General features: G+C 49.6%; 1 protein-coding gene across 1 annotated transcript in view; it reads right to left on the bottom strand.

Moving 5' to 3' along the window:
• Nucleotides 1-18,537, bottom strand: part of GRIK4 (glutamate ionotropic receptor kainate type subunit 4) — a 401,304-nt gene that overhangs the window by 333,503 nt on the left and 49,264 nt on the right. Inside the window, 1 exon segment of the mRNA XM_042232998.1 lies at nt 12,315-12,446. Within this exon segment, the coding sequence (XP_042088932.1) occupies nt 12,315-12,396 (82 nt within the window). The 5' untranslated portion in view covers nt 12,397-12,446.

Here is an 18,537-nt window from a genome sequence, read left to right as displayed (position 1 = left end):
CGCAACTTGGGGAACCTCCCAGCACTTGCCTCCTAAACACAGATATCTTCAGACACCAGGGGCAACCTGCCACCGGCTTTCAAAGAGCATCGGCTCTGGGGTCAAGAGCAAAGCCAGCCTGAGAGGAGCCGGGGCAGGGGAGGGGGCACGCCTCGCACAGACATAGGTGGAGACCTAGACAGGCTTTTTTGTTTTTTTTTTTAACTGAAACACTGATCAGTCAGTGCTTGGGTCCAACCAGAGGCTCTGAACCTGGAGACCAGACCCCATCAGGCTGGAGCACGTGTGGGTGGTGTGGACAGGGAGTAGATGAGGGGAGTGCCTGTCTCTCATTCGGAGACCACATCCCACCTGGAAAGGAGAAAAGAGAAAACCCATATTCAGAGGGCAGTGACCAGGATGATGAGCAGAATCCAGATACTGAGACGGAAGCAACTGTCAGAGGCACTCATGATGAATCTCCGAAAGAAAGGAGCTGCTGGGGGCTGTGAAATGACAGGGCTTCAGATCTGAGAGACGCCATCGTTGGGAAGAGCACTAGGCCTGCTCTGTCAGCTCCCGAGAGACAGGCAGAGCTCACAGAGACAGACTGTGGCTCGACAGATAGGAAAACGGATTGTCTGAGCTCTTCAAAAGTGGAATGGGTTACCCTGGGGTTCCCTGGCCACCATCAAGATTTTGTGACTCTGAGGACAAGCAGAAAGGCTGGGTCCAGCACTGGAAGAATCCATGGCAGACCAAAGGCAGGTACCCTGGTCAAAACTGGCAGCTTCAGGAAAGAGCTGGGAGCGGGTGGCAGGGTCCTAGCTGGGAGGCTGGGTCCAGATTCAGGTCCCCAGACTTTAGGAAGACTGAAGCAAGCAAGGCCTGGCCGGAGCCCCCGGGGGAAGCTCGGACGCAGTCAAAATATGAGAGTGAGGTTTCAGACTTGATGACGAGACAGAAACTTGAGCCCTGCAGCAGCCGCACAGCTGGGAGAGGATTCTTAGTCAACAGTTCAGTGTTTGATTCTGAGGGACAAAGTAGGACCAGTAGCCAAGACTGGTTTTGATGCTGAGTCATTAACCTGCTGGCTTGGACTTCCTCAGTGGGATGGAGACTGGCCCCGGGACATAGGCTTTGCTGCAGGGGTCACGGAACCTGGGGAAAGGAAGCCAGCAGGGTCACTGCACTGTCCTCGCTTAAAGGAACACTTGTTTAGAAGCGCTTTGCGAGTGGGACCATCTGCCTTCCAACAGTTTTCAAATTTGAAGCTCCTCAGGGACCTTCCTAGGGGCTGCATTGCTCACTCATTCAGCAGACATTTAGTGAGCACCTTCTGTGTACCCTGGAGGAGGAAACGGCAACCCACTTCAGTATTTTTGCCTGGAAAATTCCACGGACAGAGAAGCCAGGTGGGCTACAGTTCATGGGGTCGCAAAGAGTTGGACAAGACTGAGCATGAGCTAGGCAAGCTTCTGTGTACTAGGCACTGCCTTACATGCCAGGGAAACAGCAGAGAACAAAACAAAGGGCTTCGGTTGATGGGAAGATGCATAATAACAAATAGGACCCAGTTTATCAGATGGTGACAAGTGCTATTAAAAAAAAAAAAAAAGGCAAGGAAGAAAGAGAGAGAGAAATGGTGGGCAGGGCATGACCTACAGGAAATGAGAGCACGAACCACACACACATCTAGGTGAAGATTGTCCTAGGCAGAGAGGACACCAAGGAAGCCAGGGGGTGGAGGCCGGTATGGAGTGAGCAAGAGACGGAGGGTAAGGAATGAAGAAGAAAAGTAACAGAACAAGCGGGCAGATCGTGGAGGATACCAAGGGAGGGACCCCAGAAGGACTCTTTCTTTTCCTCTGACTTGAGGTGAGAAGGCATTGAAGGAGCTGAGCAGAGGGCTGACATGATCCAGCTTATATTTTAAAAGAATCATCCTTGCTGCCATCCTGAGAAACGAAAGTGACAGGGCAAGAGAGAAGCAGAGAAAGCAGTAGGAAAGCTTTGCAGTGATCCAGGGAGAGAGACTATCTTGGAACAGGAAAGCCACAGCAGAGGTGGCCAGAAGGGCCTCGGTTCTGGAAGGTGCAGCAGACAGGAGCTGCTGAAGGGGAGCATATGTGATATCAGAGAAAGATGGAATCAGGCATGACTCCAAGGGTTGGGACCTAAGTTCAAAGAGATAGGATGCCATCACCACATATGAAATGGAGGAGATGGTACAAGAAACAGGCTTAAAGGGGAACATCAACAGCTCAAGTTTGGACACTTCGAGTTTGAGTTTCTCTTAGACCTCTAACAGGGGATGTGGAGTAGGCATATAAGTCTGGAGTTATGGGGAGATGTCAGAATTGGAGGTGACATAGGAGAGTTGTAACATCAAAAGCCATAAAGCTGGATGAGATCAGTGGGCGGTGGGTGGAAAGAGAAGAGGTCTGAGAACAGAACCCTGGAGCACATACATATTCAGAGGTTGGAGACAGGACAAGGAAACAGCAAGAGAGACTGGGAGCTAGTGAGGGAGGGTAAGAATCAAGATGGAGTGTGACCCAGAAGCCAAGAGAAAGAAATGTTTCCAGGAAGAGGGAGTGAATGCTGCCGGTGAAATGAGTCCTGGAGACAGGTGATCGGATGAGGCCATGGAGGCACCGTGGGTGGGAGTGAAAATCTGATGGGAGAGAGTCCTACGGATTAGGTAAGAGAGGAGAAGAAATGGAGACAGCTTTGCATGAGAATTCTTTTGCAGAGTTTCTCTGCAATGGGAAGAAGGGAAATGGAGTTTCGCTGAAGAAGGATGTGGGGCTAAGGGAGGTTTTTAAGATGGGCAATCACTCAGATCCACTAGCCAGTAGTGGGGACCATTACCTCAGGGGAAAATGCCCACAACACTGGAAAGGTAAAGAAGATAGAGTCCAATCTCTCAGGATGCTCTTGAGTTTGTGGGACCGATGGAATTCAAATAAAGTTTTTAAAATGTTTTGGAAAAGAGGCAGGATGGACCAATGACATCAGTGCAAGGCATGCGTGATTCAGTCAGCATGCACACCTCTTGCGCTCTGAGAATTCTAGAAGAGCTTTCCAAACTGGGTGCAGACTCTTGGCTCTTAGAAATAACTGAATTTAAAGCAGGATTTAGGAAAGGGGAGGATACAGATACAGCACTTGATGGAGGAGTGGAGAAGGATGCTCCAGGCAGGGGAAGGCCAAGAGGTGGGCACAGAGTGGCCCAACAGGGCCATTCCCAGTAACAGGCATCACTTTCCCAGCACTTAATACACGCCTGACACTTTCCTAAGTGCTCTGTAGGTACTGGTAGTAGTTTAGTCACTAAGTCATGTCCCACTCTTGCGATCCCATGGACTGTAGCCTGCCAGGCTCCTCTGTCCATGGGATTTCCCAGGCAACAATACTGGAGTGGGTTGCCAATTCTTTCTCCAGGGGATCTTCCTGCATCTCCTGCATTGCAGGTGGGTTCTTTACCAACTGAGCCTCCAGGGAACTCATTGAATTCTCATAAACATATGAGGAAGCAACTACTGTCATCCATGCTATACTTGAAGAAATTGAAGCACCAAGAAATTAAGTTGTCTCCCAGGGTCACACAACTAGTAAAAGGTGGTGCTCACATCCAAACCGTTCGAGCCCAGGCTCCAGCATCCACCTCTACTCTATGCTGGAGGCTTCCCAGGCCAACCCCAGTGCCGCACAGAACACAGCAGGCTCCGTGGTGTCCAGTGAGCTTGGAATGGCCATGGAAGGCACCTGGTGAGTCAGGAGAGAGCAGGCTGAGGGGAGAGAGATATAAGGGAGCCTCTCAAGGGCTGCACCAGGTGCTCACCCGCCCCTGGTCAGGTTGGCTTTCCTCCTGAATCTAGCATGGTGGTGATGCCTCCTGGCCGGGGATTGGATAAAGTCCTCCTTCATCACGCATCTGCTGAGGCTGGACTCAATGAGCAGGTGCCTCCCTCTGGACCATGCCCCTCATCGATGTGGGCTAAAGGGGTTCCAGAGCCGCCACAAGCTTATCGGCCCCTAACGCAGCTCGATGGGAAGAAACACACACCAAAAAGATACAGAAGGGCTGCTGGGTGACCCAACATGCCTGCAGCCCTTGTCCAGCTGATATGGAATGCGTGCCCCCGCATCCAGACTAATGAGAGCTAAGTGTGACCGCTGTCTCGCCTGCAGCTGAGCCGCGAGGCTGTGAGTGGGATTCATGCCTCCTACCCACTCAGGCTCGCACACACCCAGGCACTTGGTTGAGAGCTGGCAGCAGCTACCGCCATCACCCGCGCATCTCTGACTCCTCAGCAGTGGCCACAGGGAGAAAAGAAACACCCAGGCAGGGCTACACCAACCGAGCAAGCAGAACTTGTAGGGCTTCCCTTCTTATCCTGCTCAAGCAGCTGTGGCCGAACGGGGTCATAGCTTAAATCGGGCAGATGGCCGCCTCCATTTTAAGCTCTGTTGAGTGGCTGATAATGAGAACACAATGATAATGGGCTATCTCCCTCATAGTATGAGAACAGACCAAAGGCTGCAGTATTCTAGCACAGTATTCCAGCATGGAAGGGGTCCTGAAGGTAAGAGGTCCAGCCCCCACCCTCCCCGCCATGATGCTGAAATCTCTGTCCAGCCCAGCTGTGGCCATCTCCAGCTGTGAGGACCTCAGCATCAGAACCCATCCCATCTGTCGAATAAGCATTTTTCTACACCAAACCCAAATCTCTCTCCATGATTTCCACCTCCCCCTGAAACAACATATTCCCCCCACACCCTCCCGCCAAAATAGAGCTAATGACTCAGTCCTCATCCCAAGACTCTTGTAAATCACTTTGCAGGACTGAAGACAGGTTTTTGAAATTCTGACTAAATATTACCATGCCAGTTCTCTCAAATCATGTGTGTCTCTGCCAGGTGGGGCTTCCTCTGGCAGAGCAGCAGATAGTGTGGGTCATCGCATGAGTGGAGGGGCCATATGAGACCCTGGGGAAACCAGGCTCTTCAAGCAGCAGTGAACATAGGAAGTCATGCACCAAAATTATTTGGAAATCAGCTCTATGATGTACAGCTTTGAGTTAGGAAAAAATAACCCCCTCCCTTGTCTCTAATACCACTGCTACCGGGGCCTTTCCGAGTTTCTTTCCGGAGATCCGCCATGATATGTTTAAGGAAACACCATGTTTCCTGCCATCACCGGCCTGTTTGCTTTAGCTCAGTCTGATTTCTTAAGGTCCTAGGCATTGGCATGCTGGCCCTTGCAGCTTTCAGTCTTACCCATAGAGAATGCACAGTCAGAGGGGAGGATGGGATAAACTGGGAGAGTACAACTGACATATATCACTACCTTGTGTACAATAGACAGCAAGTGGGAAGTTTCTGCAGAGCACAGGGAGCTCAGCTTGGTGCTCTGTGATGACCTAAAGAGGTTGGATGGAGCGGGGTGCGAGAGAGGCTCAAGAGGGAGGAGATATATGCGCACATACAGCTGATTCACTTTGTTGTACAGTAGAAACGAACAGAACATTGTAAAATAATGATACTCCAATTAAAAAACAAATATACTGTGGGACCTTCCTGCTGGTTCAGTGGTTAGGACTCTGAGCTTCCACTGCAGGGGGCATAGGTTCAACCCTTGGTCAGGGAACTAAGATTCTGCATGCCACTCAACCAAAAAAAAAAAAAAGAGAGAGAGAGAGAAGAGAGAGAACACATCAACAAGTTATTCAGGACTCTGCCACCTCAGCTGACCTCCAGCTTGACTCAAGAGATCCCATTTGTCTCCGCCCAGATGTCCTCCCCTCTCTTTCCTTTTGAGGCTACCACTCCGCTGCATGAGAGCTGGGCAAGCCACAAACTCCGTGAGCCTCAGACTCCTCTTCTACGAGATGTGTCTACTTCTACCTGGCAGGTTGTTGGGGAAACTGAATTAACACGTCAGCCACCTGATGTGAAATGCCGACTCACTGGAAAAGACCCTGATGATGGGGAAGACTGAAGATAAAAGGAGAAGAAGGCGACAGAGGATAAGATGGTTGAATAGCATCCCTGACTCAAGGACATGGACTTGGGAAAACCACAGGAGACGGTAAGGGGCAGGGGGCCTGGTGTGCTGCAGTCCATGGCTCACAAAGAGTCGGACACAACTTAGTGACTGAGCAAAAACAGCAAAGAACGTGTTGCACAGCGTAAACCGTGGCATCGGTGTCACCAGGCAGTTGGGAGTCGGGAGTCCTGGCACTGCCACAGTGGCCTTTGCCAACTTGCTGTGCCTTATGGGGACCCCAGTTTGTCTTATCTGTAAAATGGAGCATCTAGGCCTAATTCATCCCTCGCTTCCTCAGTGCAAGAGACTATGGCCAGAGGCTGCAGCTCACAGATGGGTTCTGGAAAGCTTGAGAGAGAGGACGCACGTCCTGACAATATCCAATGCAGTGCCCGTGGCGGAAGACCAAGCCACAAGCAAAGACAGATGACACCGCATGGCCCTCTAGCCTGGAATACCTTTCTAACCAAGCCTCCTTCACCCCTCTGAAGAGGCAGAGGCGGCAGGGATGGCAGGAAGGAGGAGAGACAGCCCCGAGCAAGCATGCATGCGGGCAGATGCTCTAATAGTTGCTCTCCTAAATACATATTTTGTACACTTACAGTTAAATAAAATTGGTTGACATTTTTGAGCACTGACCAACATCTGGGAGAAGAGAGATTAAAAAACTGACAGGTCAGTTCAAGATTCAAAACTCATAGTTAGATAATTCATCTAGCAGTTCCTAAGCACCTTTCATGGGCCAGGCACTGTGCTAGACTCAGGAACACAGACATAATAACAAAGACCCTGATCCCCTAAGGTGGTTATTAGAGGAGGGATGTGTGTCCCAGAAAGCTTTGTCCATGGATTCTCTCTCTAGATGACAGGTGAAGGAGAAAGGCATCAATTTCTATTTGTCCCTAATGTGAAAGACCAACTGATTGCTTATATGGGTGACTCAACTGGGAAAAGAGATGAAGAGTGACACGCTGATCAAAATTTCATAAATCAAATCACGTGATCACATCACACATTATGCAGGGAAGCCCACTACTCAAAAAGCCCCATGGTATGTCCTCTGCAAGGAACAGCATTCCACTGGTATATCTGGATCTTGGTGAGGTCGCTAAGAGTCGGATATGCTTCACTTTCATGCTTCACGACTTCGCTTTCACTTTTCACTTTCATGCATTGGAGAAGGCAATGGCACCCCACTCCAGTGTTCTTGCCTGGAGAATCCCAGGGACAGGGGAGCCTGGTGGGCTGCTGTCTATGGGGTCTCACAGAGTTGGACACGACTGAAGCGACTTAGTAGCAGCAGCAGCAGCAGCAGCAGAAGTGTCCAATATATTTAACACACAGCAGAACAGGGTAAGAAAACCGGTGTGTTTTATTCCCCCCGCTTACCTCCCCCAATTCTCTTATTATCTTCATCTTCATAACATTTGAATGTTCTATGTTAAACATTCTCTCTGCAGGACTTGGAGCTCATTGAGGGAAACCAACTCAGTGAAAAATGGGAGTTGTAAAGTGCTTGGGGTCCTAGTAAGACAGAGTGTCGAATAAATACAAGCTCTTGCTGCTTTACCTCGCAGGGAAACCTTAAACAAGAGATTCAGCTGCTACAATAACCTGCTGATGTCTAGAGCCACCCACACTGAGCAGAACTCTGCACCACCCTGATCGAGCCTCTCAGATCCCCAGGCCTCAGTTTCCTCATCTGTCTGATGGACTTTGTCTGGGTCCTTAGGAAATTATTTAGGAGTTAAAAACAAAACAAGAGTGAGAGCCTATAAAAGCACTAATGATTCCATCTTTCAATCCCTTTACCAGATAGAACACAATATATTTCATGTGACTGCTGTGATAATGGAATATCCCAAACGTCTCCAGGGCTGTAGAGCTGCAGTAGAGCAAAGCAGAAAGAGAAGCTTTGGAGACAGACAGGTTTGAATTTCAGTCTCTGTGTGACCTTAGACAAGTTATTTAAGCTCCCTGAGCCTCTGTTTCTTCATCTATAACATTGGATCATTAATTCTGATGTGAAGATTGCCTGAAATAAGTGAAACACCCAGCACAGTACCTGCAAGAAAGTGAGGTCTTTCCAAGCGGGAATTATTATGGGGATTATTATTATTTAGCACCATATCCTCAGTCCTTGGCACACAGCAATCAATAAATGCTTGTTGAGTGGACTCATGAATGAATGGGTGAATCCCTGTTTTTACCATTACAGCAAACACTTGCCTTAGAACTCAATCAGGACCTCAGTCCATTCCTCTTCTCTCTTTTAAGTAAGACAGATAGATGGACGTTTTCTCTCTCTCCTCTTTCTGCTTTTTCTTCTCCTTCCTCCAATAAGTCTACCTCTTTAAGCACAGGGAAAAGCTGACTCATTGGAAAAGACCCTGATGCTGGGAAAGATTGAGGGCAAGAGGAGAAGGGGATGACGGAGGATGAGATGGCTGGATGGCATCACTGATTCAATGGACATGAGTTTGAGCAAGCTCGGGGAGATAATGAAAGACAGGGAAGCCTGGAGGGCTGCAGTTCATGGGGTCGTGAAGAGCTGGACATGACTTAGCGACTGAACAACAACCAAGACTGGAAGAAACTTTAAAACAATGATGCGGAGCATGTTCTGAGGGAACCGCGTCTTGCAAGGATCACAGACCCATCCCCCCGCTTCACTGAGCTTGTGTGACACACTTGCATACATCAAGTGTGAGGGCCCGTGTCATGTGGTCCATCTCCCTTGGAAGCCAAGCTGGTGGGAAAATGCCATAACAATCAGAGCACAAACCAGTGAATGATGGAACAGGGGAATGGGAGAATGGCTGGGCAAAGACGGCCTGACCCTAGGAAGGACAGGAAAATGTTGGGAGAGAAGTCTGAGGAGGAAGGGCTCTGTGATATTGGTGATGCAAAAGGGGGAGAAGGAGGAGGGGAGGGGAGAGGAGGAGCTGGAGAAGTTGCTTTTTTTTTTTCCCCAGGCAGACAGAATGGAATGCAAGGAAGAGCTCTTCAGGCCCAGAAGAGGAATGAGAAAAGCCCAGAGTAAACCTCCCTAGTATATGGCATATTCACTTAACAGTGAGTAGTCGTGTGGCTAAAATAAGTGACCGGGGAAGGAGTAATAGATGGCTAGCGGGAAAGCCTCACATTCATTCAGCTGACAAATACTGAGTTCCTAATGAGTTTGGGGGCAAGATTTGCTAATATCAGAAACAGGATGGGAGGAAACCATAAGAGACAAGGACCTCCACCTGCTGTTGAAGGTGACTCTGCTTCCCCAGTGGCTTAGGGAGCCCACTGGTGGGCAATGGAGGGGGCACTGCAAGAGGAGTCAGGAGACCAGGCCCTAGGACTGGCTGCCGCCAGCCCCGCCCCCGTGACCCCTGTGACCTTGGCCGAACCTCCACCCCTGTGGGTCTCCCTCCCCATCTGCGAAATGAGCAGTTGGAAAATGGGATCCGCAGAATCCTTTGTGGCTTTAAGATATAACGATGATCCCTTTAAGTAATGGAGGGCTCTAGAGATGGGGAGGGGAGGTCTTCTCAGGGCATTTATTAACTTGTGGCTCCCACAGTCATCACTCAGAGGACCCAGAGGGACAGAAGCAAAATCAAAAGACATTTCCAGAAGATAGATGACTGAAGCGGGCTGACAGATGTGTGAGAGTTTGGGGAATTTATGCGGGCAGCTTCACCATCATAAATAAAATCCCTTTCTCTTACCCAAAACCTCATTGGGTGGAGGGGGGTAAACACTGGACCCCGTAATAGACAATTTGGCTGTATCTCCCGCCCCGTGCCTCACTTGAATGAAAAACAGCAGTCCCAAGGCAGGGTAATGGGCTCGGCGCCTCTTTACAAGCATCCATATTGTCACCAGCCGTCAAGCGGGGCTGGAGATGGAGCAGGCGGGACCATTTATCTCCGAGATCCCTGGTCCCTTCATGCAGTCTCGCTCTCACAGCCATCTACATTGAGGCTGGGGGTTTGGGAGGAACTCCAGAAGAATCAAATGTGGGGAGAGTGACCCCTGGGAAAGGGGAAGGAGCAGCAGCCCCTCCCTTTTCCAAGAGGCTCTGGAGGCCTCGGGGGACCTGGCGCCATCAGCGCTGGTCCAGCCCATTGGTGCGGAAGGCTGCCTGCTGCTCAGCTACTTGCGTTTTCCTGACCTACTTCTCTCCTCATCCCTGCCCTACTCCAGATCCCCTCCGGAGTCCGAGCAATTAGCACCTTTTCATCCATAAAGCTCCCGGCTCCCAGGATAACCAAGGAGACAGCCAAACAAGCCCGGGCATTGCTGTTTTGGTTTTTCTTTACTTTTCTCTCTCTTTGTTGACTTCACTCAGCTTCCTGGACTCTGCAGGAGATCAGGCTCGGTCTGACCTTGTCCACCAGCAGGGCCCCTGGCTGGAAATCAGCTGGATGTGGCCTGGCATGAACCACAACCAGCACCAGCAGAGCTGACGGAACTGGACAAGCATCGTTCCAAGTGTGGGGATGGGAGCAGGGGTTCCTTGGAAGCCCTCCCCTGTCGCACAGCAGGCCAGACAGGGATCTGTCAGCTTCACTTTCCGCTTTCCCTCCGAGGGAACAAGTGTCAGGAGAGCCGAGGCCACGAGGCGCTACTGATTCCATCTCAGTCTCTTTCCGCTTCCCATTAGCGACAAATGGAAATTGATGGGTTACCGCTTCATCCACTCATTTAGAGGAGAAGAAAACCTCACAGCAAATGCTGAATAACTGGAGGCATCTTATAAATTAAGCATCTTAAGGATATGAACCGTTTTGCATTGCTGCTAAGCAGAATTAAATTAGGTTTTGAAGTTTCAGTAGAAGTGAATGGGGAAGAGGGAGGAAAGGGTTTGTTTTTAATTCCTTTTTTTAAGTGTGCAGGGTGGTGAGCCAAGGGCAGGATGAGGGGAAGGACTGAGTCACTGGTCCTCATTTCTGATTCCAATTAAGTGTCTCTGGCATATCCATGGAGAAATATGTCTGTGTGCCCACGACACAGCACGGAGCAACTTGGGGGCCTCCTACTTAGGCTCTGACCTGTGATGCCTGGCCTTGCCAGGGCCTCCTGACCACCCATCACCACCATCATGCCAACCTCTGGGACCTTAGAACCAGTTCTAACTGCACTAGAGGAGTTCAGGAGCTTTAGGCCAAGTGCCCCTGGGATTCTATATCATAGTCTTCATTCTAAAACAGCCTCTAACCCTTTCAGGTTCAAGTTTAGGATCTCAGATCCTGCCTTGTGCATAGCATCCACTTTTGCCATCCCCAGCCCAGTCTAGGCAGAGAGGCCTCGGGTGGGCACCTGCCTAGACAACCTACCTGGTGTTTAGGTGCTTCTACGGCTGTTGCCTGGCCTTGCCCAGGGGTCCTGCTGTTGGACTGGTCTTCTTGTGACCAACACACCTGCCTGGATTCCTCACTTCTGTGCCCCAACTACCTGTCCACACTGACTCTCTTGCCCATATACAAGTACACAACCCAGTCCCCAACATCCCTCATCTGTCCCAGGCCATCAGCTGACCACACAGTGTCTGCTGGACTGGCCTATCTGCCTCTGCAGCTGGAGCCGTGTTCCCAATGCCCAGATCACCAGTGCCCCACTGCTTAACAGCAACGCCTGCAGGTAAGCAGCTTTGCTCAGTCTTGAAGGTGTTGAGGGGTAGGGGAGGCAGTTGATTTTTCAGGCATTTCTGAACCCTGGAAAGAGCCCAAGCCTTCTGCCAGGCACAGGGGTGCTGACAGGCCATCAATAGCAGTGCCTGCCTACAGCTAGAAAGAGCACCCCCATGGCAGCAAGAACAAGGGACAGAGCTGGTGGACATATGTCTCTGAAGTGGCACATTCTTCCTTCCCAGAACCAGGCTAGGGCAAGCAGACACCAAGGCCCAGCCAAGCAGCCAAGTCAGGGGCACCAAGAACACTTCATCTGAACACAGCCTCCAGGAAGACTTCTGGGATTGATCAGAGGACAGAAGAGATGAGCTGTGTTCTGCTCTCTAGCCCTGGATTTGGAAGCCCCCCAGCCATTCCCATCCTGAGTCCATCACAGGCTGCAAGAGAGACTTATCAGAATCTTTAGTTTCAACACAAGAGGCAGCTTAAGCAGATCATAGCTGTGGGCCTGTCGGCTGTCCCACCACTGCCACCCCTGCCCCAGCCAAATTCAGGAGGGCAGTGCAGGGTCAGATGTGCCCGGCAGACACCTGGGTGCAGGAGGGGCATCACCCAGGGCTGAGCTGCCCCCAGGGTGCCACAAGGGCAGCGCTTACCAATCCTCAGGGAGTGTGGACTGCAGGCGACCATCACGAGCCACGTGGGAAGCAGCACCAAAGGCGCCCAGACGCGGGGCATCTTCTATGAATCCTCATGGAGCCCTCCGCTGGTCTGGGCATGACATAACTCTGCGGGGGAGGGGGAGAAGTGCGTGAGTCCCCGTGCTGGGAGCCACCCTCCAGCACAGCGGCCTCCCCGAGTGGACAGCCTCAGTGAGGAGGACCAACACTCCCTCCCCAAACCCCTGCACCTGCGGGGGAGCTCCAGGCCGGCTACAGGCCTTTGCCTTCCCCACTCTGCCCAGGCTCACAGAAGCCTCAGGTTCAAAAGCCATCCTCCACCTTCACCCCCATCAAATCAGGGGCAGGCAGTGTGACTGTGGCCAAATGATTCATAGAAAAAAGTGAGGTCGCTCAGTCACATCTGACACTGTGTGACCCCATAGATGGCTGCCCACCAAGCTCCTTTGTCCACAGGATTCTCTAGGCAAGAATACTGGAGTGGGTTGTCGTTTCCTTCTCCAATATAGGCAAAAGACTAGAACAAACATTTCACTAACAACTATATCCAAAAGTTTTGGAGCACACTTGGAAAAGTGCTAGGGAAAATGCAATTATAAATCTCAATACGTTATCACTATACACGCACCCGGACTTCCCTGGTGGCTCAGCAGTAAAGAATCTGCCTGCAGTGCAGGAGATGCGGGCTCAATCCCTGAGTTGAGAAGATCCCCTGGAGAAGGAAATGACCACCCACTCCAGTATTCTCATTTGGGAAATCCTATGGATAGAGGAGCCTGGCAGGATTAGTCCATGGGGTCACAAAAAAGTCGGACGCGATTTAGTGACTAAACAACAACAACATACACTCACCAGAATGCCTTAGGAAAATGATACTACAAAGTGTTGGCAAAGATGTGGAGCACCTGGAACTCTCCTACAGTGTCACTGGGAATGTAGCTTGACGTAGCTGTTGTGGAAAACTGGTCTATTAGAACTTTGTGTGTGTGTGTTAGTCGCTCAGTCATGCCTGACTCTTTGCAACCCCACGGACTGTAGCCCACCAGGCTTCTCTGTCCATGGAATTCTCCAGGCAAGAATACTGGAGTGGATTGCCACTCCCTTCTCCAGAGGAACTTCCCAAGCCAGGAATTGAACCCTGGTCTCCTGCATGGCAGGCAGATTCTTTACCGTTTGAGCTACAGGGGTCCCCGCAACTCCACCATAGGTATTTCTAATAGAAATGTGTGATACACTCATCAGACACATACTAGAATGTTCACAGTGGCACTCTTTGGATCTCCCTAAACTGGAAACTACCCAGATGTCCAGCAGCAGGATGGAGGAATGTAGTGTCCAGTCACACAAGGGAATACAGCTTGGAAATGAAGATGAACAGTCAACAACTCCATGCACCTACATGATGAATCTCATAGACATAAGGTTGACTAGAAGAAACCAGGTACAAAAGCATTTACCACATGATTCTATCTAAAAGCAGACAAAACCACCATGTGCTATAAGAAGTCCAGTTAGTGATGACCCCTGCAGGAGGGCGGTGACCAAAAAGCACCACAGGGGTTCTTCTGAGGATGCTGGTGATGTCCTGTTTCTTATTTCAGATGCTAAGCAAAGTGTGCTCAGTTTGTGAAATCAGTCGAGCTGTATATATACCGATGATAATGTTCACTTTTCCGTATGTGTGTATGTGTGTTACACTTGGTAAAGGTTTTGTTTTATGACATCCCCTCTTCCCACAGCAGCTCATGTTGCAGGCTGACCCAGCACCTTGCACCTTCTTGCACACAACTCCGCCCCTCTGCCTGGAGTGTGCTCCTCTCCCCACACCTTGCCAGGTGCCAGAATCGGGTGCCTCTCTACCCACTCCTAGCAGCCCCTAGTGGCTCTGATGGCAACGTGTTTTCCTCTGTTGCCCGTGTCTCTCTGGGCTCAGTGTGGGCTTCTCCAGGGCTAGACCACTCCCAGTTTTACTGCTGTATCCCTTGAGGCTACTTATACCAACAGGTGCACAGGACATATTTGTTCAATAGAAGGAAGGTCTCAAGCCACTGCCTGATATAAGGAGACAGAGGGAAATAAAGGATAAAGATTGGAGCAAAGACAACTTTGCTGTTGGCAAATCAGGCTCAGAATCTTTGTCTCTTAGTTCACTGGTGCTGGGACTTCCCTGGTGCTCTATTGGCTAAGGTTCTGCGCTCATAATGCAGGGGGCCCTAGATGGACCATAAAGAAGACTGAGTGCTTTTGAACTGTGGTGCTGGAGAAGACTCTTGAGAGTCCCTTGGATGGCAAGGAGATCAAACCAGTCCATCCTAAAGGAAATCAATCTTAAATATTCATTGGAAGGACTGATGCTGAAGCTGAAGTTCCAATACTTTGGCCACCTGATGCGAAGAGCTGACTCATTAGAAAAGACCCTGATGCTGGGAAAAATTGAAGGCAGGAGGAGAAGGGGACGACAGAAGATGAGATGTTTGGATGGCATCACCAACTCAATGGACATGAGTTTGAGCAAGCTCTGGGAGACGTGAAGGACAAGGAACCCTGGCGTGCTGCAGTCCATGGGGTCACAAAGAGTTGGACACAACTGAGTGACTGAACAACAAATGCAGGGGCCTCGGGTTCAATTCCTGGCCAGGGAACTAGATTCCACATGACACAGCTAAGACCAAATAATGATGCAGCCCAATAAATAAATTTAATTAAATATTAATTCATGGGTGTTAGTGCAGGAAGAGATGAAAGCAACCATGATCTCAAGGGAAGCTTGGCATTCTTACTCATTGTGGGTAAGGTTGACTATTGAGTGACTGTCTCCCCATTAGAATTCAAGCTCAGTGGAGGTGGGGCTGGAACAGAAATCCTGTTTCTCTGTCATCTCAGGGCCCAGAACTGTGCCTGGCATATATTACAGCCTCAATAAATTCGCATTGAGTGGAAAATGAATAGGCTGTCAAAGATGGAAGAACCGTAAAAATCTTGCTAGGCTATATAAAAGTAATACTAAATATAATCGTTTCTGTCAAATGCTTTCCATTTATGCCTGGTCAGCCCACTGCACAGTAATTACCATGCAGACCGCTAAATAGGTGTCAGATTAGCCTGTGTAAATTTTATTTGATGACAGAACTACACTCAATCCATGAAGGCCTGACGGCCATTATTCATGACCCCAAAGGCTGGCTGATCCTGGAGACCACATGTAAGGACAATGGCTCAGGTCCTCAGCTGCTCTTGGGCAAAGTGATGAGAAATAATCTCCCCCAAAACCTTACAGGAATAAAAAGCACCATCATGACGCAAGGGTTTGCAAAATTTTTCCATAATCTTTATCTTAATTAGTCACAAAACAAGTTCTGTTACTGACAAGGAAGCTGAGCTCAAGAAAGGTGCCTAGTTCAAGGTAACACAGCTGTTACTAGGGAAAGCCAGGGCTAAGCCAGGATTCAGACTCCGCTGGGTAGTCGTCTGTCACGTACCTGTTTGCGTATGAGAACAGATCATGAAGCTTCTGGATTCTTTATCCAAAAACACAAGGAAAGTTGAGGTCTTATTTTCAATTTATATGAATCTGGTCTTAGAACTTTATGGCATAGCCTTTACCAACTGAAAATATTTTCATAATTTAAGGATAAAATTTTTTTCTAGCAATAGAGCATCCAGCCCCTCTTCCCACTAACATCATCCCAAGGGAGTTCCACCTTCACCCACGAGTTATTACCACTGGCATGGTGTGGCTTCTAAATAAGAATCTCCAGCCCAGAACACCTGTACTGAGATGGCTGCTTCCTGAAATCTCCACCTGGACGTCCAGCCCTCCAGACACACCTCATCCTAAAGAGGAGGACTCCTCTCCACCAACCCCACCATCTGTTTCTCCTCCTACATTCTCCTTCTCAGGGGATGGCACCACGATCCACTAGTCACCCAAGTTAGAAAGCAGAGAGTCACTGTAGAGTTCTACTTCCCCACACCCCACATCGACTCAGTCACCAAGTCCCAATAGCTCCATCACTTTCTCTCCATCACCGTCAACCTGCTCCAGTCCAGACATCGACCAGCAACAGCCAGGACTCTGCAACAGCAGCCATCTCGGTCTCTCTCCCTCTGGTCTTTCCCTCTCTGTTGGGTCTCCAGTGAGTGGCCAGAAAAGTGAAATAAAAGTGTTATTCACTCAGTCGTGTCTGACTCTTTGTGACCCCATGAACTACAACCCGCCAAGCTCCTCAGTCCATGGAATTTTCCAGGCAAGAATACTGGAGTGGGTTGCTGTTCCCTTCTCCAGGGGATCTTCCTGACCAGGGATCAAACCCAGGTCTCCTGCATTGCAAATGGATTCTTTACCATCTGACCACCTGAATGAGCAGCCAGGAGTTCTTACCAAACCGCAAACTTGATGATGTTCACACCCCAGCCCCAAAGTCTACCACAGCTCTCTACTGCATCAAGAATCAAAGGCAAACTTAACTCCAGCAGATAAACCCTTCAAGATCTAGTTCCTCTTTCTTTCTTTTTGTTTTATATTTTTGACTGTGCTGGGTCTTCATTGCTTTGCAGGCTTTCTCTAGCTGTGGTGAGCAGACGCCACTCTCGAGTTGCGGTATGAGAGCTTCTCATTGCAGTGGCTTCTCTTGTTGCGGAGCACAGGCTCTAGGGTACGTGGGCTTCAGTAGTCGGGGCTCCCAGGCTCTAGAGCACAAGCTCAATAGTTATGGCACTCACGCTTAGTTGCTCCGTGGAATGTGGGATCTTCCCAGGCCAGAAATGGAACCGGAGTCTCCTGACTGGCTGAAGGATTCTTTACTACTGATCCTCCTGGGAAGCCCTGGTTCCTGTCTTCTTGCCTCTACCTCCAACTCCACGGCACCCAATCCTCAGCAGAGCGCAATCTCCGACTTGCCTCAGCACCCACCCTCTGCCCATGCACTGGCTGCAGTCTCCCCCCCTTATTGGCCTGAAAACTGTGTCTTCCAGGCTCACTGCATTACTTCCCCTCTGAGGCTTTCTGGGATCCCTTTCCCATCTGCTGCTACCACATCTGGAACATTCCTCGTTAGGACACATACTCTGCTCATGATGATGCCTCCTGTCTCCCCACAGAACTGTCAGCTATGATGCCGGGACCGTGGCCAGCACCAACACACTATCTGGCACACAGTAGGTGCTCTATTAGTATTGGCTGAATGAAATCAGTGAACAGATGGCATTAAAAGGCATTTTCTGAGTTTATACCAAGATGAAATAAATTCTCAGTCTGACTTGTATGTTTTATGTTTCGTACATTCACTGTAGTTAATACAATCTAAGCAGACAGAACGCTCTAGATCCAGGCATAGGATCATCATGTCGATATATGTTGAAAGGAGAAAAGTGAAAGTGAAAAGTTAGCCTCTCAGTCGTGTCTGACTCTTTGTGACCCCATGGACTGCTGCCCGCCAGGCTCCTCTATCCATGGGATTTTCCAGGCAAGAGTACTGAAAAGGGGAGGGAAACGTTTATTGCTCTTTACTTCTGTGGCTGGGGCTCGGACTGATAGTCACAGTTCTTACACAGGTTGAGACCTGCACTGCCATGTAGCAGCTGTACACCATGAGCAAGTGAGTTAACTACTCTAAACCTCAACTTGTTCATTCATAACATGGGAATGATAGAAACGTGTCTGTGTTCAGTCACTAAGTCGTATTTGACTCTTTACAACCCCATGGACTGTAGCCTGCCAGGCTCCCCCATTCATAGGATTTCCCAGGTGAGAACACTGGAGTGGGTTGTCATTTCCTTCTCCAGGGGATCTTCCCAACCCAGGGATGGAACCTGAGTCTCCTGCATGGGCAGGCGGATTATTTACCACTGAGCCACCAGGGAAGCCCAATGATAAAAGTTCCCTCACAGAATCATTAGGAGGAGTGATGCTAAGATGCTTATCCTGTACTGCTCAGAGTAATTAACTGTTCATGGCTATTATACTAACTCTATAAGATGATATTGCATACCCACTTCACAGATGTGGAAGCTGAGGCTCAAGGAGGATCAATCATTAACCCAAGGTCATGCAACTGAAGCAGTCGTGCTGAAGTTCAAATTCAAGACCATCTAACCCCATGCGACCACAGATCCCAGGCTCCTCGTTCACCTAGAGTTGAATACAAAGGCACTGGCAGAATTTAAGTCCAAAGCAGGCTGATACAAATATGACTTCTAA

The sequence above is a fragment of the Ovis aries genome, chromosome 15, assembly GCF_016772045.2.
Source record: "Ovis aries strain OAR_USU_Benz2616 breed Rambouillet chromosome 15, ARS-UI_Ramb_v3.0, whole genome shotgun sequence".
In the NCBI taxonomy this organism is placed as follows: Eukaryota; Metazoa; Chordata; class Mammalia; order Artiodactyla; family Bovidae; genus Ovis; species Ovis aries.
Note: the sequence above shows the minus strand (reverse complement) of the source record. Positions and strands in the feature narration are given on the sequence as shown.